This window comes from Mustela nivalis, assembly GCF_964662115.1.
Source record: "Mustela nivalis genome assembly, chromosome: 1".
Classification (NCBI taxonomy): Eukaryota; Metazoa; Chordata; class Mammalia; order Carnivora; family Mustelidae; genus Mustela; species Mustela nivalis.
Window position 1 is genome coordinate 213,705,075 of NC_139020.1, and position 23,143 is coordinate 213,728,217.

General features: G+C 64.2%; 2 protein-coding genes and 1 long non-coding RNA gene across 6 annotated transcripts in view; 2 read left to right on the forward strand and 1 right to left on the reverse strand.

The window, feature by feature from the left end:
- PIP5K1C (phosphatidylinositol-4-phosphate 5-kinase type 1 gamma) overlaps positions 1 to 7,725 on the forward strand; it is a 48,731-nt gene extending 41,006 nt beyond the window's left edge. For 2 of the 4 annotated variants that reach the window (XM_082736197.1, XM_082736198.1), the window contains exons 16-19: positions 545 to 659; positions 1,973 to 2,050; positions 4,598 to 4,681; positions 4,908 to 7,725. In XM_082736197.1, the coding sequence (XP_082592323.1) occupies positions 545 to 659; positions 1,973 to 2,050; positions 4,598 to 4,681; positions 4,908 to 4,910 (280 nt within the window). In that variant the 3' untranslated portion in view covers positions 4,911 to 7,725. The remainder of the gene's footprint in view (positions 1 to 544; positions 660 to 1,972; positions 2,051 to 4,597; positions 4,682 to 4,907) is intronic. The other 2 variants (XM_082736199.1, XM_082736200.1) reach the window with 2 other exon arrangements.
- LOC309867844 lies at positions 7,040 to 10,380 on the reverse strand. The gene is made up of 2 exons (XR_014313346.1): positions 9,824 to 10,380; positions 7,040 to 9,562 (listed from the first exon to the last, which is right to left on the reverse strand). It is a non-coding gene; the product is annotated as an uncharacterized lncRNA (long non-coding RNA).
- Positions 9,022 to 22,397, forward strand: CACTIN (cactin, spliceosome C complex subunit). The gene is made up of 10 exons (XM_082735881.1): positions 9,022 to 9,477; positions 11,869 to 12,349; positions 14,742 to 14,837; positions 15,309 to 15,454; positions 16,319 to 16,481; positions 16,564 to 16,678; positions 19,804 to 19,996; positions 20,590 to 20,712; positions 20,829 to 21,112; positions 21,226 to 22,397. Exons 1-10 carry the CDS (start codon positions 9,311 to 9,313, stop codon positions 21,714 to 21,716), a joined length of 2,259 nt encoding a protein of 752 aa, XP_082592007.1. The 5' UTR covers positions 9,022 to 9,310; the 3' UTR covers positions 21,717 to 22,397.
- Positions 22,398 to 23,143: the final 746 nt, after the last annotated feature.

Consider the following 23,143-nt stretch of genomic DNA (forward strand, 5'->3'; position numbering starts at 1 on the left):
GGCATTTTGCTTGTGAGATGGAAACTGCACCCCAGAACCCAGCCACCTGCTGAGGCCTCGGCCTCGCCTCACCTTCCATCTAGAACCTGTTTCCCCGTCTGCAGCTCAGGACAGCGGCAGCTCCCGGCCCAGGGGACGGTCGCGGGGAAATTTCATGCCGAGCTCTTGAAAGGGCCTGGCATGTAGTAAGTGCTCAGTGAAGGTTATAGAGGTTCTGGGCGCGGGGGCCAGGGGTCCCCGCTTCGCAGGTGAGGATACTGAGGCTGAGCAATGGGAAAGGACCTTCCAGGTCACCCAGGGGGTGAGTGGTGAGGCCGGCACCCACCCAGCGGGGCGTGCCCTCAAGCAGGAGTGGGGACAGGCTCGCACCTGAGCCGGGGGGCAGAAACTCCCTCCCCTTTGCCGGGGAGGTATTTGGTCGGGGGGAGGTTTGTTTTATTTGGCTTCTCTGTGATGACCTCCTGATGAGAGAGGAGAGGGGCTGGGGCCCCGGATGCTCTTCAGAGCCCCACCCCAGGACTCCTGTGTCCGCGCGTGTCCCCAGGGTGGAGGCTTCCCCAGCCGCTGCCGCTGCGGAAGCAGAAACCACCAGCCAGGCCTCGGAGCCCGCCAGCCAGGCCTCGGACGAGGAGGACGCACCCGCCACAGACATCTACTTTGTAAGTTCCCCACGGCGCCTTCTGTCGCCCGGCCCTCAGCCGGACACCCACTTGTGCACACACACACACACGCACACACACACGCATACATACACACATGCACACTCACAAGGTACTCTTGTGGACACAGTGCTCTCACTGGTCAACTCACATCCACACACTCTTGCACACCCAGTGTGCCCCTGCACGCATTCACTCACGCGTACACGGTGTGGGAGCGCCCTGCCCCTTGCCATCTGGGCCAGGCCACTCCGAGGCCAGGGAACTGCCCCGCCCTTCCTCCCCAGGACTCATGACCACCGCCAGGCCACCAGTCAAGGTCCTGGCTCTAGCCGTGCCACCACGTCCCCTTAGGAGGCATTGGGAGTCCTCAAGCTCTGAGCTCCCCCGGGACCCCCTTGGTCCTGGGAAGACCCGGGGTCAGCCACCAAGGGCCGCAGACTGTGTGGCTCTTCTTCCACCCGGGGGCGGGGGCAGCTGGGTGGGGTCTGTTCTCTAGGAGGCAAGGGGACTGTGCGCTTCCGCTGCCGTCCTCACTGGGCGAGGACTCATGGCTGCTCTGGGAATGGGTGGGGGTCTGTCACAGCTGGAAGGGGCCCTGCCCCCAGGGACCCGGGACCTCTCTTCCAGGGCAGGGGTCACCTCCCCCACCTTGCATCTCCGGCAGGCAGCCAGGGTAGCTGGGCCGGGAGCTTGGTGCGGGGGGTGCAGGGGGGCCAGGGAGCCTGCAGGGTTCCATCCGGTGACCCCACCACCGCCGCCGGACAGTGGGTCCTGCGGCTGCCTTCCTCGATGGCCCTGCTCCGGGGTCACATGGCCTTATCCGATGAAGGGGACTGCCTGTCCTCCTCCCGGCCTTCAGTCTTGTCTCTGCCCCCGTGGCCGGGTTGCGGGGGGCCCAATAAGGCTATAAGGCCACTGCTGCCTTACAGGTACCAGCACCCTGCTCTCTGTCTTGGGGCCTCTGTCTGGCCTGAAAGTCACAGGTGCACACACCATGTGTCCCCACACCCGCCGTCAGCTCCCCGTCCCTGGGGGCTTGGTTTGTGTCCCATCCTGTGGATCACTGTGTGAGAGGCCCCAGGGGGCCATGTCCTACGTGTGCGTCTGGGTCCTGACTCCGGAGTGGGCGGCCAGGCCCTGCGGAGCTCACGGGCTGCGGTGGGATCCCTCCACCCCCAAACTCCCCTCCCGCTTGGCCATCTGCTTACCTGCCCCTGCCCAGCGCCTTCCCCACCCAACCCCCCGCTGGATTCCTGTCGCCTCATCCTGTCCTCTGTTTGCTTCTTCCCCCGCCCGCCCGGCCCGCCCAGTTCACCGATGGGAGGTACTGGATTTACTCTCCCCGGCATCGCCGACTGCGGGCCGTGACGCTGAGCTCCTCAGGGACTGTAAGTGACCACAGCAGGCGTCCAGGGAGCCCAGCCCCCGTTCCACCACCCGGGGCAGCAGGGAGCTGCAGGTTCTGGCTGTCCCTCGTCCTCTGAGAAGGGACTTGGGGAAAGAATCATCACGACCGAGGCTGGTCACGTGTCCCCCAGTGATGTCATTCATCACTTAGGTCCCCTGAGGTGGGCATTGCTAGGCCTGCAGGCTTACAGCCGGGGCTAAGGGGACCTGGCTGTGGTGGTGGGGTCTGCATCTGACCGCAGCCCCAGCCTGAGTCAGGGACAAGTTGGTAGACACTTGTCCTGTGTTCAGACCTGACTGCCGATGGCTCCCCAAGGGGCTTCTGCCCTTGGGTCAGCAAAGCCTAGCTCTTAACTGCAGGAGAGAGGAGATGTATTTCCATACCCACTTCACAGTGGGGAAACCACGATCTCAGCTTCCCAGGAAGCCCACAAGAGGGCACGGTTTGGAGAAAACATGGGTCCGAATTCCCAAGCCGCCCCTGTGTCCCGCAGACACCCATCTGCCCGTTGTGTTTGGGACTCTGTGTGGAGATCATGTAGCAGTGGTGTTATCAGAACCCGTTATTGTCCTCATGAGCAATAAATGAGGGGCCCAGAGAGGCCAGGTAAGCTACCCAGAGCCACACAGCACTCAAGCAGGCAGAACAGGTTGAACAGAACAGGCCTGGAGCAGGAGTTTCTCTTCTCAAGGTGAGGGACCTTGGAGGCTCACACCCCAACCCCAGATGCCTCTGAGGGTCACTGGGTGTCCAGCTTTGCCAAGCAAACCCAAGAAGTGGAAGCCACTTCCCCAGACGTTCCCACCGTGCTGTGTCCCACTGAGACAGGGACGCCACTCCCCTAAGATGATCCAAGAGCTGGGGACACACAGCAGGTCCTGAGGGCCCCTCCCGGGGGGAGTGGCTTATAAAGGCGGCCAGAGAGGGGTTGCTCCCGCCCCCGGTGTGGGGAGGTGGGAGAAGGAAGGGCGGACAGAGGCCTACAGGAGCAGGGGAGCAGCAAGTGTGCAGGCTGGGTGAGTGCGAGCGGCCCGAGGCCCTGCAGTACTGGGGACATGTGTCTGGGTCAGCACGGGATTCTGCGTCCTGCTGCCCACGATCCCTCTGTCTGTCGGGCTGGCTCTTGCAGAATTCAGGTGGAGACTCTCTTGTCCTAGTTCTGGCCCCAGAAGGGCAGCTACCAGGCTCTACACACGTGCTGTGGCTGCCCGGTGCAGGACACGGGGTGTGGGCGGCCCCAGGCAGGCCCCATCCCCGGACTTCCAGGCAAGCTCTGGTTTTTGTGTGCTGTGACCCCTGTGCTGTGAGCAGGGCCCCTGTGCCCTGGTACCGGTCGGTCCGTGGATGGACGGCCTTCGGGATGTGTGTGGCCCTGGGCCAGGTGCTGAGGTGAGAGTGAGCTGCCCACGACACCCAGTGGGTCAGGGGCCTTGTGCGGGCGCCGGCAGTCTGGCCCGGGAGGGTGGGTTCTGCAGTGAGAGCTGTAGGAGGGGCAGGGAGGAGCGGGCACAGAGGTGAGGAGAGCCGGTGGGGGCCCCAGGGGGCAGCCAGGGCAGGGGTCCTGCGTTCACGGGGAGAGCACCGAGTCCGCCTACTGGTGCTAGTCCTTCATGAGGCTTGGATGAAGCCACCCGTGCGTGGAAAGGCGAGGCTGGGCATTGCCATCCCACGGAGGAGGGGCAGATCTGGGGTCTCATTAGGTGTGGCCTCCGTGGCTCTAGTCAGGGTGAGTGCCTACTCAGGCTGCTTTCTCCAAACAGAGGCCGGGCGAGGGGGGTAGGTGCACAGGCGGTGAAGACGGGTGGGGGGGGGCGGTGATGGGGATCCCGGGGAAAGAGGAAGAATGAGAAGGGGGCTGTGGGGGTTCTTGCGGTGAGAACCCCAGGAGGGACAGGTGCTGGAGGAACGTGCGCTCCCCGCCCGCGAGTCTGACCCAGAATGGGGCCCATTTCCCTGATGCAGCTGGAGGAGGAGCAGCCCACCCTCTGGCCGGGCCTCTGTTACTTGCTGTCTGGGTGGCCGGGGCCTCAGTGTACCCCGGCGGATCTATGCGTTTGGGCACTAGATGGGCCCCACCCTGCGCCCCCGACTGCCCTCACCACCCAGGCCCCTCAGGGGAGGGTCCTACGTGCCCTGCTCCAGCCCGCGTCCCCGGTGGCCACCGTGGCCACGCAGCAGGCGGGATCTGAGGCTGCGGTGCCGAGGGCCGAGCAGGAGGGGAGGGGACAGCAAGCGACCCCGCCCCCGCCCGCCCCGCTGCACCGGGCCCCGCCTGCGCTCCGCGCACCGCTTCCTGCCGCCCACCCCGCGCGCTGCCGCCGCTCCGCCCCGCCGGCCCCAGAGCGGTCCGGGTTGGGGGCGGGCCCGTCCGGGGAGGGCCGCGCGGGGGCCGAGCCGCCTGCTCGCCGTCCGCGTGGGGGTCCGCCTCCTTTATTTCTGTTTCTTCCTTCCTCCCTCTCGCCTGTCTCGCGCCTCCTCGCACCCCTGCTCTTCTGCGCGCTTCCTGCCCGCGCGCCCGCCCGCCCAGCCCACCGATGAGAGGAGCTGGGTGTACTCCCCGCTTCACTATAGCGCGCACGCCCGCCCAGCCTCCGACGGCGAGAGCGACACCGTAAGTGCGCCCGCGGCTCGCCGCGCCCTGGCCGGGGGCTCGGGCCGCCCGCTCGGCCGCACCTGCCCCGGGACCGCCGGGGAGACGGAGGCCGGGGGCGCGCGGGCGGGGGCGGGGCGGCGGCGGGGCCGGGGCCCTCCCGGGAGGCCGCGCAGGTTGGGGTGCTGCCAGGCCGCCCCCCGCGTGCTCACCCGCGCCCCCCCGCCGCCCACTTTACCTTCCGCAGTAATGTCTATGCAGTCACCGACCCGGAGCCGAGCGCCCGCCGCCGCCGCCGCCGCCCTGGCTGCTTCCCGGAGGCGCTGCCCGCCCGCAGGACCTGGCTTCACCGCCGGCCGCCGCTCCCGTCGACTACCTATGCCTGTGAGACTGTGAACCTCCCTGAGTGTCCGATCACGTATTTATTTTGGGTCCTTACTCTTTGCACAAAGACCGCATCACAGGTGTGCTTTTTTACAAAAAGATTTTAAAAAAGAAAACAAAAAAAAGGACGTGTCAGGAAGAGCGAAGCGAGTCCACTCCGCCGCACGTCGGGCTTGTTGCTGTGTTTGCGTGTGTCTCCCTGAGGGGACAGGGCCTGCTGGCTCTGGGGACCTGTGCCCCGTGGCCTGCTCACCCCGGCTGAAATCCACACTCCGAGGTTGCCTCTCTCCTCTTGGATGGGCTGCCGCCCAGGAGGGAAGGGCCCCTGCGCCGGCAGGCACTCCGGGCTCAGGTGTTCCGGGCCAGGCACTGGACGCATGTCCTTGGACGTGGCCAGCCAGTGGTCTGGGGGTGGCCCTCCACCCTGCCGGTGCCCGTGATCTCTCTGCATCTGCTTCCCACCACCTCACCTGCCAGGAGACTTGAGAGGCAGGAAAGGCCAGGAGGCCACCCCTCTCGATGGAGCTCAGGACTGTGGGCCTCTCTGCCCTCCCCACGCCCCCGCTTGGTGTCTCGAAGAGAGGGCCCAGGCAAAGGGAGGAGCGCTGGGCCCTCAGGCCGGGGGTGCTTCCGGAGAGCAGGGGCGCTCCAGTAGTCAGGCTGCTCAGATGTCCAGTAAGCGAGCCCCTTCAGGACTGGGATGGGCTTTCTCTGTTTTGTTTTGTTTGTTTAAGGTGGTGACATGTAAGCAAGTTACAGGATAGGTGACAAAATTCTTTGTGGAAAAGAAAAATGTTTTTGGTTTGTCATCTTCGACAGGAAGCAACCTCGCCTGGGCTCAGAGACCCTACTCAGTCCAGAGGGGACTATGGGAACTGACAGTCTGGCGGGGGGTGGAGTGGGGGTCTGTCCTGCCCCCACAGAAATGCCCTCCCCCGCGTGGATGGTTCCCTCTGCCCGCTCTGCCCCCCTCCCCACTCGCACTGGCCTGCTTGCATGGGAGGAGGGGGAGCTGGCTCAGAGCAGAAGCTGCAGCCGGAAGGATTTCTTCCAGCCCCTGCCTTCCTGGTGGAGAACCCACGGGTCAGGAGTTTGATTTTCCGAGTCCCTCTTCTGGGTCCCTCGCCTGCTCTCCCCTCCCCCTGGCTCCCCGCACAGCTCATTTTGTGCACCTGGAGGGAGCCTGTGGGGCCGGCTGCTGTCTGTCCAGGCTGGCCGGGGACGCGCCAGCGTGGGGCCCGGGGAAGGCAGCCCTGAGAGGAGCCACCAGAACAAGGCTGTGGATGTCCCAAATCAGAAGCAAAATGACATCTTCTCCATCTTGTCAAAGGGGGCTTTGACCAGATGGCGGGAAGCGTCCTCACCCGATTTCAGGCGCTGTCTGTCTGCGTGCCCTGAGTCGCCAGTCTGTCCCACCCCTTCCCGCCGAGGAGGTGGCCGCTGAGCAGGCGGAGGTCCAGAGGTGCGTCTCAGGCCTTGATGACTGACAGGGACAACTGTGTCACCTACAAGCTGGCACTGGAGTCCCCCCGCTCAGGCCCCCAAGGCCAGATAGTCAGGCACGTTGCAAGTTCTGTCGGGGATGACCAGAGCCGTGCACACGTTCCTGGCACAGTGAGCCCGTGCCCGGAGCACCTGCAGCCACTCGGAGCTTGAGGAGCAAGGAGGGGAGCTCTGCTGGCTCCCTCGGGCTCTCCGGAGCGAATCACGGAACAGGCATCACTGGGATGCTGACTTGCCAGAGAAGTCTGCAAGCCTCCCGGATATCATGACGTTTCTATTTTTGTGCTAGTTGCTGAGACCCCTTGGGGGACCCGTTTTGTGTGAGTGGCATTCTTGGTCCCTTTTCAGAGAACTGTCACATGGATGCCAGCATGGTCTGCAGACTGTGCCGATGGGAGTTGTTGGTTTATTATTTGGGGGGGTCAGGGGTCAGAAGGCAAGACTTTATTTATAATGTGTAGCAAACCCATGGCCTTTCCCAGGCTCCCCCCCTCCGTCCCCGCCCCCTCAGGAAGGCTCTGGACCCACTCAGCTGTCGCCCACCCCCAGCATAGAAATCTAAATTCCTTCATGGCGACACCCTGTCTCCCTCCTGGTGCGTCTCAGATGGCATCTCGGAGAGCCTGGGATTGCTGAGCTGTGAAAAGTTCCGAGACTGACAAGCTGCAGCTTCCCAGGAGCCCCCACCAGCCTCCATTGTCCACCTGCCCTCGCCCCTCCCTCCACCACTCGGCTCAGTGCAATAGTCCCCTTCCAGTGGGGTCCCTTGCCATGGTACTGTCGCTGCAGCCCCTCAGTCCGCACCCTGGGCCAGCACCCTCCACCGCCTTTTCTCTGGTGGCTCAGTTGCATCGCCTGCCCCCCCCCCCGCCCCTCCATGTCGTTTTTATGGTCGAACTGATTTCCAAACAACAAAACTGCAAACCTTGTGTGTCTTAATTCTCTCCGGGGGTTCCGTGTGCTCAGCCTCCGTGGTCTGGTGTGTGACAATCTGGAGTGCGGCCTCATCGGGCACAGAATGCCGTCTCTCAAACCCAGAGCTGTGGGCACCTCTGTAACCGTGCACCCCGCTGGCCCCAGTAACATATGCAGCCTCGGGCCCCTTCTCCCTCCCCACCGCCCCTCCTCCTTTTTACGTTGAAGAGTTCTCTCTAATAAAATCGGGTAATAAGCATCAACCTTCTTTCTCTTTGCCTCTGTGCGTTCTGGGGGTCTGCTTGGGAATTTAAGGACTGAATGAGGGCAGAAAGAAACCTTGGTCAGATTTAAAATAACAACAGTGGGACCCAATGCCTTGATAGCTGTGGCCACCTCCAGGTTCCAGTTGAGTTCAGAAAACGTTGAATAATCTCTGACATCAGTGCAGCCCGGCTCGAAAGAACACTGCCCAGACTTTGTATTGGTTTTGCCAGAGTTGCTCAAAGTGGACCCCTTTTAAGGGGAAAACCCAGGATTTCCGACTGGAGAAACGCTGCTTTGACAGTGAGGTCCCATCCCGAAGCTGGCCCCTGGAAACCCGGTTTTGTCGTGATGAGGAACAGCACAGCCCCTTTACAGGCCGGCCATGCAGAGATGATCTGGAATGTGCTTACCATCCCACACTCACCTGACGGTGCTCTCATCCGCACGTCTGGGTCTTGAAAACCACAGGGCCCACCCCCACCTGTCGGTTTATCCACATCCCGTGACAAGCTGGCTTGTTATGAACGGCGGCAGAGAAGGTCCTCGGAAATCCGTCCGTGCCACAGTGGCCTCCACACCAAGCAGCGGGCGCACCTAACCTTCAGGGTGAGGTCGTGAAGTTGTGTGATCAAACACTTGAAGAGCTTGAACTGGAACATGAAGTACCATCCTCTGGGGTGGGCTGGAGGAGCTTTGAACAGCGACTCTGGGATCTTCCAGCTCTACCCGCTGTGGTCCTTCCTGGCCACCAGCCCAGCAGGGACTCCACATAACCACCAGCCCCCCCTTCCCGCTTAAAAACCCTCCCGTGACTCCCCAGCACCCGCAGAACAGAGCTGAACCACCCGGTTCAGATCCCAGTTCCATGTTGCCTCAGTGGGGCTGTGGGAGGAGGGGACTGTTTATTAAAGTGACTTTCCATCTCTGGGTCTCAGTTTCCCCATCTTTGCGGGCGATGCAGCATGGTGGTGACTGTGAAAGGCTGTCCAGCCTCAAGGCTATTCAGTCTCCCACCTGGCTTCCGTGCGCCGACTTTTTGATCGGTCTGGACTCGAACCCACGATCTCAAAGTTTCACCGCCTGGCTGCACCCGCCCAGAGACCTCGGCCGCACTGCTCGCCTGTCGTTGGCCCCGCCCCAAGGCCCCGCCTCCTCCTGATCCCGCCTTGTGGGCCCCGCCCACGCCGGCTCCACTTCCCTTGGAACCCTCTTCTTCTGGGTCACGCCTCCCCAGGCTCCGCCCCACTCGCTGTTCCTGGTTCTCTCTTGCTCCGCCCACAGCCCTTAGGGCCCCCTCTTCTAGGCGCGAGGACCGACATGGGGCTGCCCCTAGTACTGCCTGGAGGCCGAGGCCCCAATTCTGGAGACGAGAGCCAGGCCGGAGTCCGTCACACGGGCCACGTTTGAGGGCAGTGGAGAGGTTGCGGGGCGTCGGAGCCCCTGCGGGATGGGGCAGCGAGACGGGTTTCCTTCTCCCGGCTCAGGCGCGCATGGGGCAGCCCGGCGCGCGCCGCAGGGGAGGAAGGCCCCCGGCGCGGGCCCCGGATATTTGTGTCAGCGCTGCCGCCGCGGTCTCAGCTGATGGGTCGGGATACACGCTCGCGCTCGCGGTCGGCTGGTCGTAGGGGCCGCAGGCAACGGAGCGGGAGTCGGAGCCGAAGTCGGAGCGGGAGCCATGGGCGGCGAAACCGCCGGCGCCGGGACGACGAAGTACGGCGCAGGCGGAGGAGGCAGAGCCGGGAGCGCAGGTAGGGTGGCTGCGTGGACGGCGCTGGGGACCCGGCTCCCGCCCTCGGGGAGCCAGAGATCCTCGAATTAGTCCGAGAAGGCTTCCTGGAGAAGGGGGCGTCGGCCGAGAGTCGCCGTTAGGCAGCGAGGAGAGCGAGAGGCGCTCCAGGCAGGGTACCCGGTGGTTGAGGGGCAGTAGAGGAGCGTAGTGAGCGAGGCGGGGCGGAGGGGAAGTTGGAGAGGAGGTCGGGGCGGTGAGAAGAGAGCGGATGGTGCAGTTCTGTGTACCGCGGGCCCGGATCTGGCCGCTCTTCGGAGGGAAGTAGGAAGCCAAGGGAGGATACTGAGTGATGTAGTCTGGCTTACCTGTGGAACTTCTTCCGGTTTTCGCGTGGGGAAGGGACTGAGGAGGTTGGCAGGAGTGACAACAGGCAGGAGGAGGATGGCGCGGTTGTCTAGGCAACAGATGGTGGTGGCGTTCAGAGCGGAGAGGCAGTGGGAGGCGCAGTGGGGAAAGGGCAGATTTTCTTTCTAAGTAGGGGCGACAACACCTGTTATTGGAGGTGGGAGTCAGAGGAAGGCGCTTTCGGTGACAGGTGGCTGGCCTGGGTTGACTCCTAGGACCTGGGTCTCAGCTTCGCCACGGCCCACGGTCGTGTCGTTTTGGACACCTGTCCAGGCTTGGCTTGAGTCTGCTCCAGCACGGAGGGAGCAGACAGTGCCAGGGACTGCCTTCCAGACCTAGGTCCCTGTGCCGACTCAGCCCCTAACTGGCGGTGACCCTCTGGCCAGCCCCTGACCCCCTGTGGTCCAAGTTTGCTCCTCTGTGTACTCATGACCTCCCTGGGGCTTCTCCTGGCACATCGTCTCCCACCCTGTCAGCCTGTTCACACCGTGGCCACAGTGGCTGTAGTTGATTGCCCTCTGTGTTTGAGAAAGGGGTCATCGCAACCCAGGACTTCCAAGAAGTTATAAGAAGCAAAACGGAAATAACACAGATGTGGTTTAAACCACGGCTTGGCAGCCTGCAGCCTGTGAGCCGAGAATGGTTTTAATGTGTTTTTTTTTTAAAGATTTCGTTCACGGATGAGAGCATGCGGACACGCATGCATGAGCAAGGGGGAAGGGCAAAGGGAGAAGCAGGCCCCCCGCTGAGCAGGGACCACCCCCCCTCCAATGTGGGATGCTATCCCAGGACCCTGAGATCCTGACTAAGTTGAAGGCAAACGCTTAACCAGCTGAGCCACCAAGGCGCCCCTGGTTTTTACATTTTTAGTCGGTGAGGGGCAAAGTCAGAAGAGGAACGGTATTTCCTGACATGTCAAAATTTTATGAGATTCTTGAATACGTCCCAAGTTTTGGTGTGCGGACGTGAAAGCTTATTGGGGTCTGGCCATGCCCAGCTTTTCCCACCTGTCCAGAGCCGCTTTTGCTCAGCAGCGGCGGAGCAGCAGGCTCATGTCCTTGGCCGTCTGGCTCTGTACAGGGCAAGTTGGCTGGCTCTGCGGTGAGCCCCTGGCCCACTGTTTTCCACGTGGGCTCACATACAGCAGCAGTCTGTGGTCATCCGCGCATCTTTTGTATCTGCTGTTTCCTGATGTTTGTGATCAGCCGCCCTAGACGGGTAATTTGAGTTGGCAGTGTTAGTGAAAGTTGGGTCAAAGGTATAGTCTGCTTACAGAGACTCCAGAATAATTGGTTTCCATGGTATAGGTTTTTTGATATGAGCTCAACAGCTGGAACACTTAACGAAATACAGAGACTTGTTCCTCTACACATTCGAAGGGCCCTGAGCGGTTACAGAATTTGTCCTTATGGCTCGTGCGTTCCGTTGCCAGCTCACAGTGGTTTTGCCTGGCGTTTCAGTCCTGCGCGTCTTACTCCATTTCACTCTTGCCCATCCTGTGGGACCTTGTCCTATAAGTTCCTTCTTGTCACCTTGAACAGATCAGGTCCTCTGGTTTCTACAATTATAGCTCCGGCACCACCAGGCCGCAGCCTACCTCCCTGCCCTCACTCCCGCCCTCACGCCCCCTCATTCACACTTTCCACCTGGGCCTCCTGCTGCTTCTTGAACATGCCACGTAAATTCCTGCCCCAGGGCCTTTGCTCTAGCTATGCCCTCTTCATGCAGCACTCTCTCCCTGTAGCGTCCTCCGCATTTCCTCCAGAGTTGCCTCCTCAGATCTCCATCTCCTAATGCTACGTCACTCTTCTTTGCACTATGTTGTGTCTCGCTCTGTGTTTATTTGTTGATGTGAGCCTCTCAAAGGCAGGGACCGTGAGTATCACTGCTCGTGACTGCCGTGTCCCCAGAACCTACAACCTTCCTCGGCACAGCAGATGCTGTGGAAACATCTGTCACACGAAAGACTGGCAGGCAGTAAGCAGACCTGTGATTCCTTCCACAGGTCAGATTCGGAGGAAGAAAGGTGGCAGCGGCGAAAGAGGCAGAGCCCGAGCCCACTGCCGCCGCGCTGGCGCTCACAGGAGCGGTCCTCTCAGTCCGACTCCGATGACGGGCGGCAGGAGCAGCAGCGGGGCCGATGGGCCCGCCGGCGGCGGACGCGCTCTTGGTCCCCCGGCTCCTCGGCATCCAGCTCGGCCTCCCCAGCCCGCTCCCAGAGCCCTCGGGAGGCGGCGGCGGCCCTGAGCCAACAGCAGAGCTTGCAGGAGCGGCTGCGGCTGCGGGAGGAACGGAAGCAGCAGGAGGAGCTGATGAAGGCCTTCGAGACCCCCGAGGAGAAGCGGGCCCGGCGGCTGGCCAAGAAGGAGGCCAAGGAGCGGAAGAAGCGGGAGAAGATGGGCTGGGGCGAGGAGTACATGGGCTACACCAACACCGACAACCCCTTCGGCGACAACAACCTCCTGGGCACCTTCATCTGGAACAAGGTGAGCCCATCGCGGTGCGCTCGTGCGCCTGTCGTGATGTCCTTTTTAGAACATGGGAGTTGGCGCTCACAGCACGCGTTCCCAGGCGCTGCTTGGCTGCTAAGAGTTTAAAGATTTCATTCGTGTATGAATCATCTACGTGCGCGTGTGCCCTCCCGGCCGCTGGCTTTTCCTGCGGAAACGTTCCTGTCGGCCAAAATCGCAGGTGCTGTGCCCAGAATACGGGGCTCGGCTCACCGTGGCTGGAGAGCAGGTTCTCGGCACCTCACGCCCGAGACAGCGTCCCAGTGGACAGGTGCTCGGCCACCTCGATGCTGACGCCTCGCTCCCGGGTCACTCACCGCTAGCGGCGGTCCCGTGCCCAGGACTGAAAGCTGCAGGTTTTGTTGCCCAGCTGTGGAGGTCAGCTGCTGGTGGCTGCTGGCGACTCTGGGCTTGTGGCTGCTTCACCCCACCCTGTGTTGTCCTCGTCACATGGCCATCTTGCCTGTGTGTCCCCCTTTCTTTCTTGTAAGGTCACTGGCCATTGGTTTAGGGCCCAGCCTCACCCCCTGTGACCTTGTCTTAACTCATTCCGTCTGCAGAGACCCCGTTTCCACGTAAAATCCCCTTCCCGGGTTCCGAGGTTGGGACGGCGACTCCCCTTTCCAGAGGACACGGTGTAACTATAACACGTGCCCTGTTCGCTGCGGGGAGGCGGGTGGCCTGGGGTGGCGAGAGCAGCCGGGCACGGTCGGCGCCGTGACGTTTTCCTTTCGCCACGTGCACTCGGACCTTTGTCTGGAACACACCGAGCCCATGCCGCCTTCCCGCGGTCCCGCAGGCCCCTCCTCGCACCTCATTGGCTCGCCTTCCTGTGCACTTGCTGGTGCTGGGGGCCGTGGGGGCCGGCCCTGCGTCAGGGAGCTGGAGAGACGGAGCCCTGTGGAGCCCGCAGCCTCCCGGGGGAAAGACTGTAAATGAGCAGAAGAGCCAAGCGTGCGGAGGAGTGAGGCGGACAGGCGTCGGGCTGCCGCGGCTGTGGCTTGAACTAGGCAGGCCCAGAAAGGTCTTGCTGCGGAGCGAGCATCTAAACAGTCTGATTCCTAATGTGCGATTCCTGCCAGACTGAGCCCCACGGGGCAGTCTCTGTCCCCAGAGCTGGCGCGTGGTTGGCCGTCGGCGAGTGTCGAATGAGTGGGTTCGGGGTGGTTTGTACACACGTGCTTGAGCATTTCCCCACCAAGTCTTTCTTGGAGCCCACGCTGGCTTTGGGGAATTCACCAGGGAGAGCATCATCAGCCCCTCCGGTGATAAGCATGTGGGGGCTCTGCCCCCGCTCAGCCCCGAGGCCTCTCTAGACAGGCCCATGGTTTGGGCAGCATCGCACGTCTGTCCCCTCTTCCCGGGGCCGCCGGCCGGCAGCGTGGGCAGCCCCCAGCAGGAACGGTGATGCGCGCTCCGTGCCGGCCGGCGTGCCGCGTGCTCTGCGCACCTCGACTCTCTCTCACGCGGCCTCATCTGCGTCAGGCCACCGAGTTGCTGGCCCGTGGTCCCCTGCTCACGGGTGGCAGAGCGTGACCCGAACCAAGGCTGCCTGGCTCCTCGCCCGTGCCCTAGTTGCTTTTCTGTGTGGCTGTAGGTGACAAGTACGGTTACCGTTAACACAGCGGCCTGGGCTGAGGCTGGGGAGACCAAGGAGCGGCCCAGGCGTCCAGAGGCGGCCCTGAGCCGGGCAGGCTTGTGTCCCACCAGAGGCACGTTTTCCTGGGCCCCGGGGTGTCCTCACACAGCCCGGGGGGCCCGGATGGGGCGGGGGAGCACTCATCTGTGTGTGCAGGCTTAGCGCCCGCTCAGGCAGGGACTGTGGGGACTGTCCAAGGGCCTGAGGGGTCTCCAGCCCCGTGCCCCGAGCACCCTCCACCAGACGAGGACACACACAGGGAGGAGCCATCTGCTGTGATGCGCGGCGGCCCCAGAGCCGCCCTGGGCAAGTGCGCCTTGAGTCCGTCTCCTTCCTTTGCTGTCCTGCCTCCGCCCACACGTGGGGCACGTCTGAGCTGCTGGGGGCTTCCACCCCCCCCCCCCCGCCCCAAGCTGGCCCAGCAGGGCTTCCCTGTGAACCAGGGCGAGCGGTCCCCGGAAGCCCCCTGGGGCGGGCGGCTGCTTCCCCTCTGCACGGCAGTGCGCGCCTCACCCATGCTGGAGGCCGCTCTCGTGTCCAGTCTGGGGGCACTAAGGGGGGCAGCGTGTTCGGCGGTAGTCTGCGAGGCGCGGCCGTGGGCGGCTTACTTCTCTCATCTCGTCTCCAGAGACACCGCCCAGCCTGCTGGGTCTCCATCGGGATCTTGCAGGGGCACCTGGGAAGGGGGGAGGCATCTGCGCTCAGTGGGCGTGTGCTTGGCGCTTCCAGGCCCTGGAGAAGAAGGGGATCAGCCACCTGGAGGAGAAGGAGCTGAAGGAGCGGAACAAGAGAATCCAAGAGGACAACCGCCTGGAGCTGCAGAAGGTGGAGTTGCCCTTGGCCTGTCTCCGCGGGGTCCAGAGCCCTTCCCTCGCGAGGGCCTGAAGGTCAGGGGAGACCTAATTGGCTTACACAGAAAGTCCAGGGGAACTGGCTGGCTTCAGGCACAGCTGGATCCAGGGCTTTGGGCAGTGCCTCCAGCAAGCTGTCTCCCTCCACCTCTCCGTTCTGCTGACCCCTGGGCTCTACTCTCAGACACTGCCTTCATGGGCACCAGAGGGACCCTGGCTGCTGCAGGCAGCTGTGTCTCCCACAAAAGGACTCTTCCTCTGTCTTAGGGTCTGTGTGAAGCTTCTGGCCTCCCTGACCAATCCAAGCCTGGGGCCGGTGGGCTGGGGCCACGCCTGGGTCATCTCCCCATCACCAAGAGAGTACAGGGTAGGACCCCATGAGACCCCCTTCTGGCGGTTCTGGCCTGACTCTACCCCCCCCCCCATCCTTCCCCGGCGCCCCCAGGTGAAGCAGCTGCGGCTAGAGCGGGAGCGCGAGAAGGCCATGCGGGAGCAGGAGCTGGAGATGCTGCAGCGGGAGAAGGAGGCGGAGCACTTCAAGACGTGGGAGGAGCAGGAGGACAACTTCCACCTGCAGCAGGCCAAGCTGCGGTACGCGCCCGCAGACACGCTGCTGCCTCCACCACCCCCCGCCCTCATGGGCCCAAATACAGGGGCCCCGTGTGCCCCAGGGCCTTTGTACATGCTCTTTCCCGTGCCTGGAGCCTTCCGCTCTGGCTGGTCCCCCTTTCCCTTCAGGTCTCCCCCGATCACCTCCTCAGAGAGTCCCTCCCTCGAGCCCGTCTCCCCTGTCGAGTCGCGTGCGAAGGAGACGTCTGAGCGGTCTCTGCCGTGCATAGTGCTGCTGCACCAGCGTCAGGTGCTAGACCCCGAGCTGGTGTGGTCCTCTCTCTCCGCCCCCAGCCCCCGGAGTGTCTGCTCATCAGGCCCCATCACACACGGACTCAGGAGCGCCTGAGGCCACACAGCGGGCGTCTGAGCCCCAAGCCTGGCGTGTGTGCCCGGGGAACCCGGTCTGCCCTCTCTGTCCTGCCACTTCTGGCCGCACCAGCACCCAGGGCTCGGACCTGCCTGGTTCCAGGCGCCCTCGGGTTGGACCAGCCTCAGCCTCTGATGCGCCTCTCCACGGTGTAGCACTGAGGCTTTCATTGCCCGCCCCGGCAGCCCGTCCACTGGGAGGGGGTGTCCCGCCCGCCCCTCCGTGTTTCCCCGCCCTGCGCCGCTCCCACCGGCTGCTCTTCACGTGCCGCGCTTGCCGGGCTCCGGGCTTGGGTCTGTCACCTGTCTCGCTCCTGTGCCTGGTACCCCCTCTTCCAGGAAGACTTCTTTGACCACCACGGCTGCAGGCCTAGCCCCTCCCCCGGCTCCCACACAGGCCCCTCCTCCAGGGCAGGGTCTTCAGGAGGGGCCAGCGTGCACCCTGGGCTCAGACGCCACTTCCCTGCTCCCTGGCAGCTCCAAGATCCGCATCCGGGACGGGCGGGCTAAGCCCATCGACCTGCTGGCCAAGTACATCAGCGCCGAGGACGATGACCTGGCCGTGGAGATGCATGAGCCGTACACCTTCCTCAACGGCCTCACCGTAGCGGACATGGAGGACCTGCTGGAGGACATCCAGGTACCGGCCGGCCCCGCTGCTTGCGCCCGGGCTCCCGGAGCAGCCCTTGGCCGCGCTCAGCCCCCTGCACGTCCCTCCCCAGGTGTACATGGAGCTGGAGCAGGGCAAGAACGCCGACTTCTGGCGGGACATGACCACCGTCACGGAAGACGAGATCGCCAAGCTCCGCAAGCTGGAGGCCTCGGGCAAGGGCCCCGGTAACCCAGGGCTGGGGCAGGGGAGCCAGAAAGTGCCGGGCGGGCTCTTGGGCACATGGGGCTGCGTCTGCAGGGAGCTGCCTTGGTCCAGTGCTCCCTGCGCGTCTTGGTTTCCCCATGTGGGGTGTCCCTTGCTCTCTGGAGGCCTCTCCAGGAGCCACCAGGGGGCAGCAGCAGGTGGCCCATCGGCTTCCTTTAACCGCCCGCTTTCCTGGGAGTGGCGCCCCCGGGGGTTGTTTGTTTGGGTGTCAAGTTTTTGCTGGAGACTGGGTGTGTTTGAGCAACACTGGGGCTCAGCTCTGCCCGTCTGGGAATGAGCTCTGAGGGAGTGAGCCCAGGAGCTGGGTTTCTCATACTTTCTCAGGCAGACACGGGCCCCCACCCATCCTGCGTCATGAGCACCCCCAGTCGGGACAGTCGCAGGTGTCCCCATACGTCCCCTGGGGACGGACTCGCCTTGGGTGAGAACCACTGTTCCCGAGGCTTACACCGACTGCATTCCTGCCCCTCGAGGCCACCGCTTCAACAGCACCCGGTTCCCGGGGCCTCATGGGCTGTCCTAGGCTCCACCGTCTCTCAGGCCTGGTGGTGGCTGAGGACACGCGCTCTCCCCTCCCCCAGGCCTATTTGCTCAGACGGGGTCGGGGGCTGGTTTCCTCTTCTTAGGAGGAATGTTTTTCATCATCTCTGTAAGTGGTGATTTGTTTTCCTGCGTCCTTGTCCTCTCAGCAAGACACGTCCTGTGGTGACTTCAGGAGAAAGGAAAGGGAATTGTTTGCTCTCAGAGATGTATGAGGAGGCATTTCCTTTGGTGGCAGTGGCCTGGGTCTAGAACTCTGCTCCCAAGGTCGCTGACCAGGGCAGGTGTGGCCCTGAGTGCGGATCCAGCCCACCAGGCGGCTCGGCGACCTCCTGGGAGCGCAGTTGTCCCTTTTGTCCCCTGGGGATGATAAGACTCCTTCAGGAGTGCCAGGTGGGACGCAGCAAGGAAGTGGTTGTCGTGCCCCGGAAGCCAAGCCGGCCCCTGTGCCCGGCGGTGTCGCACTCGTGGCCGCTCGTGGCCGCCGCGGACCCCAGGCCTTCTCGGGCCCCTTTCTCCTTGTCCCTGTGTCCTCTGTGTCCCTCGCCCCGCCTCCCGCGGCTTCCCTTCACTCTGTTGATCTGGAGCTGTGCTACCCCGCATCTTCCCTTCTTGTGCTCGGTGCCCTCGTCTCGGTGGGGCGCATCCTCCCGGAGTTTCTGGCGGAAAGCGGGAAGTTCTTGGACGTCACGCGCATCAGGAGACGTGTTTCGCCTCCCCTGTGGCTGCGGGCAGCAGGGCCCCGGCTGGAACTCGGGGGGTAGGGCCTTCTCCGTCAGACGCCGAACACCTGACCCCACTCCCCCCCCAGCTGGGGAAGAGCGAGGGCCGCCTCTTGTGTGTCTCCCTGCGCACAGCTCCCCTGCCCCGAGCCCCCGGGTCTCTGGCCGGCTGCCGCTGCGCTGGGCTCCCTTGCTGGTCGCCCCCTTGCGTGGCCGCTTCTCTTCTCCCAGGGATGGCCGAGGCCCTGCCGTCTGCTTCCCCTCCTCGCCTGCTACAGCAGGGGTCCCAGCGGGCTCTGGCTGTTCTCAGAAACGAGCTTGCTTTTCCGCGTCTCCCTTCAGCATGATTTCCGAGAGGTCTCTGCTCCTCTGTTCTGGAGACCCGCCAAACACTGTGCGTCATCTTTACAAATCAAGTTGGGCTTATTTTTCTTTTTCTTGTCGGTAATTGGGACGTTCCAACTGTGTGATAAGAGTGGGCGTCTGCGGCGGGCCCCCCCACTACCTTTCGCTGTGGGTGCTTCCCATGGTGCTGCCCTCTGTCCCGAGCACTGTCCCAGAGTCTCCAGTCAGTGCGCTGGAGCCACTCCAACCCCTGTCAGGAGCCAGCCGGGCCTTGTGCGTTCGGGACCCGGGACCTGGCTTTCTTCAAGCCGCGTGGCAGAGAGGGGCTCCTGCGGGGGCCGTGCTGGCAGTTGCTGGCTGGGTCGTGAGTTCCATGTGTGTGAATGCGGGATGCAGCCCTGCGGGCAGGTGGGAGTGGTCGCTGAATTCAGTCCTCTGGTCCCGTAATGTTTCTGTGCCTGTCACAGACTCAGCCATAGTCCGGGACCTCCTGGGGACCCGCAGCTGTCTGGCAGGGGGTTTGGGTCTCTAGGTGCTGATTCCCGTGCTGGTTGGCTAGAGGGACTTGGGTCCTCTGTGACCTCGTCTGACGAGCTGCGACCCTGTGTCCAGTGGGAGGGCTGCCAAAGCTGGTTGTTGAACACCGGGCTTGTGTTGCTCGTGCACCCCTGCATTCGTCAGCAGCTGCACATCAGCTGCAGGCCCGGCTCGGTGCCAGAGAGGCAGCGTTCCGAAGCCCCACGAGGTCCCTGCCCTGGGGAAGCCACAAATCAGGCTTCCAGGCCAAGGGGAGCAGTCTGGGAGGCAAAATGGACCAGGAGGATCATGTTGCTGGTGGGAAGCGACACACGTGCAAAGGCCCTGTGGCAGGGCTTGGTGTCTGCTGACCAGTAAGGAAGCTGGTGTGTCAGAGCAGGTGGAGTCAGGCTACGCCTGTCCCCTCTCAGGGACCTCTCCATCCAAGGGCACAGGACATGTCCCTGGGCTCCCAGCCCGCGACGGATGCATGACAGGGGGACACGCTTGCCTTGGGGCAGTGTTAGGATTTTGCAGAGCCCAGGAAATGACCAGCTCCCCTTACTGAGGGAAGAGCCAAGCCCAGAAATGGTGACCCACTTCCCCAAGGTCACCAGCCGAGGCTGACAGAGCAGGGTCTGAGTTCCCCGGGGTCAGGCGGTCAGGTGCTTCCTCATTGCTGTTGCAGTGCGGGTGGGGGTGGCAGGCCGAGGCGCTCCGACTTGGCCCGAGGGTCGGACCAGGGAGAGGCTGGAAACACCTGCCTGGCTCCCCTGATCCGTGGAATCAGAACCATCCCCGGGGAAGGTCTGTGGCCCAGAGTACCCATCACGTGTTAGAAGGACCCAGCCAGAGGCGGGGGTGGCCGGGAGGAGGCAGGCCCCCGGGACCCGAGGAAGAACAGTGTGGGCAAAGGGCAGGGTCTGGCCCCTGCCCCGAGCTGAGCGCCCCATCCCCCGCAGGGGAGCGGCGAGAGGGGGTCAACGCCTCAGTCAGCTCCGACGTGCAGTCGGTCTTCAAGGGCAAGACGTACGGCCAGCTGCGGGTCATCTTCCAGGGCATCGAGGGCAAAATCCGGGCCGGGGGCCCCAACCTGGACATGGGCTACTGGGAGAGCCTCCTGCAGCAGCTCCGCGCCCACATGGCACGGGCCAGGTCAGCACCGCCCGGCCCTGCAGGGATCGGGGGCCCCGGGTGGGGCTCGGGGGGCCCGGCCCCCAGCAGCATCTGCCCCTGTCTCCCCAGGGTCAGGAGACACCACGCAGGCCCTGAGGCCACCCGCCTCCTGCCCACCCCACACCCTCTGTGTACAAATTGTCTGCGAGTTTGGCCGCTCTGTGTAAACACAGCGCTTGTCGGCTCCGCGTTCATTCCCCCCTGCCCGCCTCCCGGGTCCTGTTCAGCCCCGGCTTGGTGGCTCCCAGGGCACACGCGTCCCTGCTGTGGGGCCCCTCCCTTGCCGGCCTTGGAGGGCTTCCCAGACCCAGCTCCCGGCAGGGTCTGTGACCTGAGTCCCATTTTCTCGTTGCTGAAGCGCAGCCCCCAGCCGCCCCCCCTCCGCAGCCATAGACCTGTGCAGCCCCCAGCACCCTCTGTGCTCCGCAGCCGGGAGCATGAGGACACAGCCTGGGCAGGCGCCGCTTGTCGCTCTCCCTGGCGCCCAGGACCCTTGCCTTGAAAGGGGATCAGGACGAAGGCTGGGGCGGGGGGGGGGGGGGGGGGGGGGTGACCGCCAGGCGGTGTTGCAGGCTCCGGGAGCGGCACCAGGACGTGCTGCGACAGAAGCTGTACAAGCTGAAGCAGGAGCAGGGCGTGGAGAGCGAGCCCCTCTTCCCCATCCTCAAGCAGGAGCCCCCGTCACCCGGCCACAGGTACGCGGCCTCCTGTCCTCATGCCCCTCCTCCGCCAAGGACCTCGTTGGGGCCCCGGGCCGCCTGGTCCCCAACCGGCTGCCATCCGGCCCAGCCCAGGCCTCTCCCTTCCGCAGCCTGGAGCCCGAGGACCCAGCGCCCACCCCGCCCGGGCCCTCCTCGGAGGGCGGCTCTGGGGATCCTGAGGCCGAAGGGGCGGCGCCGGCGGAGGGCGAGGCAGACGGGGAGGCGGTGCTCATGGAGGAGGACCTGATCCAGCAGAGCCTGGACGACTACGACGCCGGCAAGTACAGCCCCCGGCTGCTCACGGCGCACGAGCTGCCGCTGGACGCGCACGTGCTGGAGCCCGAGGAGGACGCGCAGCGGCTGCAGCTGTCCCGCCAGCAGCTGCAGGTCACAGGTGCGGCCGGGGGGGCCCACGCTGTCTGCCCCCCGGGGGGCGGGGCTGGGGCAGGGACAGGGCCCTCCCCCCACCCCCAGCCCCACTCACTGCGCCCCCCCGCCCCCCGGCAGGCGACGCCAGCGAGAGCGCCGAGGACATCTTCTTCCGGCGGGCCAAGGAGGGCATGGGCCAGGACGAGGCGCAGTTCAGCGTGGAGATGCCGCTGACGGGCAAGGCCTACCTGTGGGCCGACAAGTACCGGCCGCGCAAGCCGCGCTTCTTCAACCGCGTGCACACGGGCTTCGAGTGGAACAAGTACAACCAGACGCACTACGACTTCGACAACCCGCCGCCCAAGATCGTGCAGGGCTACAAGTTCAACATCTTCTACCCCGACCTCATCGACAAGCGCTCCACGCCCGAGTACTTCCTGGAGGCGTGCGCCGACAACAAGGACTTCGCCACGCTGCGCTTCCACGCAGGGCCGCCCTACGAGGACATCGCCTTCAAGATCGTTAGCCGCGAGTGGGAGTACTCGCACCGCCACGGCTTCCGCTGCCAGTTCGCCAACGGCATCTTCCAGCTCTGGTTCCACTTCAAGCGCTACCGCTACCGCCGGTGACCGCGGGGCCTCTCCTGGCCGCTGCTGCCCGCACCGGGCCCGGGCGGGACCTTCTCCTCTCCCAGCGGTGAGGGGTGGGGAGGGGAGTCCCAGAGAACCTGCCCCGGAGTGCTGAGGGGGCAGGGACCCGTGTCCAGGGCTGACCCTGCCCCCGGCCCTTGCCCGGGCTGGCCTGGTGCTGCCACGGGTCCGTGTCCCCCACGCGTCCCGGGTGGGCATGCACGACCCCTCTGCCATCGCGCCCAGCAGCCCAGGACCCGCGGAGATGCTTTCCGTGCGAGGCGCCAGCACCCCCACCTGGCCTGGCTGCTCCCCCGGGTCGGGGCAGCTGCGTGCCTGGAGGCCGCCGCCCGGCCGGCCGGAGACTGCCCCGGCGTCCTGCGGGCGGCCGAGCTCGGCTGCGGGGCTGACAGGTGCGGCCCCCCCACACCCACATGCGGCCCCAGGACCGTGGCTTCTGACACCTGGTTCCAGAGACGGTTCCCCCCCCCCCGAAGGGGGGTGACCCCCGGCGCCGGCTCCCCTGGGGTCCGCACCCACGTGCCCTTTTCCGTCTGGAAACATTTTAGGTTGTTTCTCTAAAATGACTTTTTTTAGGTGGGGGGAAATGTCTTATTTTCATTGAATAATTTGAACTCATGAAGTTGCGTGGTTTTTTAATAAACACTTTATTTTAGAATATTTCCAGAGTTCTGGAAATGCTGCGCAGACGGTCTGGAGTCCCAGGCCCTGCCGCCACAGGCGGTCACATTGTCCCGTCCTCTGTGGGCACAGGACACAGCACAGCCGGGGCGAGAAGATCTTTAACCGCAGCGCTTAAAACTCGTCCGTGGCCGTCCCTCGGGAAGCCTCCTGCCGTCCGCAGGTGTCCTGGGCTTTGCCTGCGCGAGGCCTCGCGTCCCCCTGGGGGTGCCCGGCCGGCTGGAGCGCAGATGCTGGGGGCTGAGGGGCTGCTGTCCCAGGCCAGGGGATGGCGGTCTGTGGTCACGTGGACGGGAGCTCTGGGCCAGGAAGGGGGGCGGGGACGCTGTCTAGGCCGCCCTCCTGACAGGGAACCGTCCGGCCCGGTGTCCGTGGCCCAGACTGACCGTCCCCGGGCTACCGGGCGCCGCCAGCCCTGTGTTAGTTCTATCCCAGGAGCCCCCGGCGCAGCCCGGCCTCTCCTTTGGCCTGCCTCACCTCACGCACCCACGGCAGCAGCGGGGACGTGGGTCTGGTCGAGGAGCCTCCGAGCCGCGAGCCGGGGCGGCAGCTCGCCCACCCGCAGCAGCCCGGTGCGGGGCAGGACGGCGCGCGGAGCACGTCCTGGCCCTGCCCCACCCTGACGCCCGTCGCTCGTCCATCTCTGACTGCCCGGACCACCTTCGAATCTTGCGTGTGTCTACACAGTTGGTACCAGGTGATCTCTGGGCCGCTGCTCTGTCACT

What these genes read in the sequence shown, in the direction of transcription:
- CACTIN (XM_082735881.1), top strand. Translation starts at nt 9,311, where the DNA reads ATGGGTCGGGATACACGCTCGCGCTCGCGGTCGGCTGGTCGTAGGGGC. An exon ending in GCACCTTCATCTGGAACAAG is followed by an intron (nt 12,350 to 14,741) that starts GTGAGCCCATCG and finishes TGGCGCTTCCAG; the next exon opens with GCCCTGGAGAAGAAGGGGAT. An exon ending in GCCCACATGGCACGGGCCAG is followed by an intron (nt 19,997 to 20,589) that starts GTCAGCACCGCC and finishes GCGGTGTTGCAG; the next exon opens with GCTCCGGGAGCGGCACCAGG.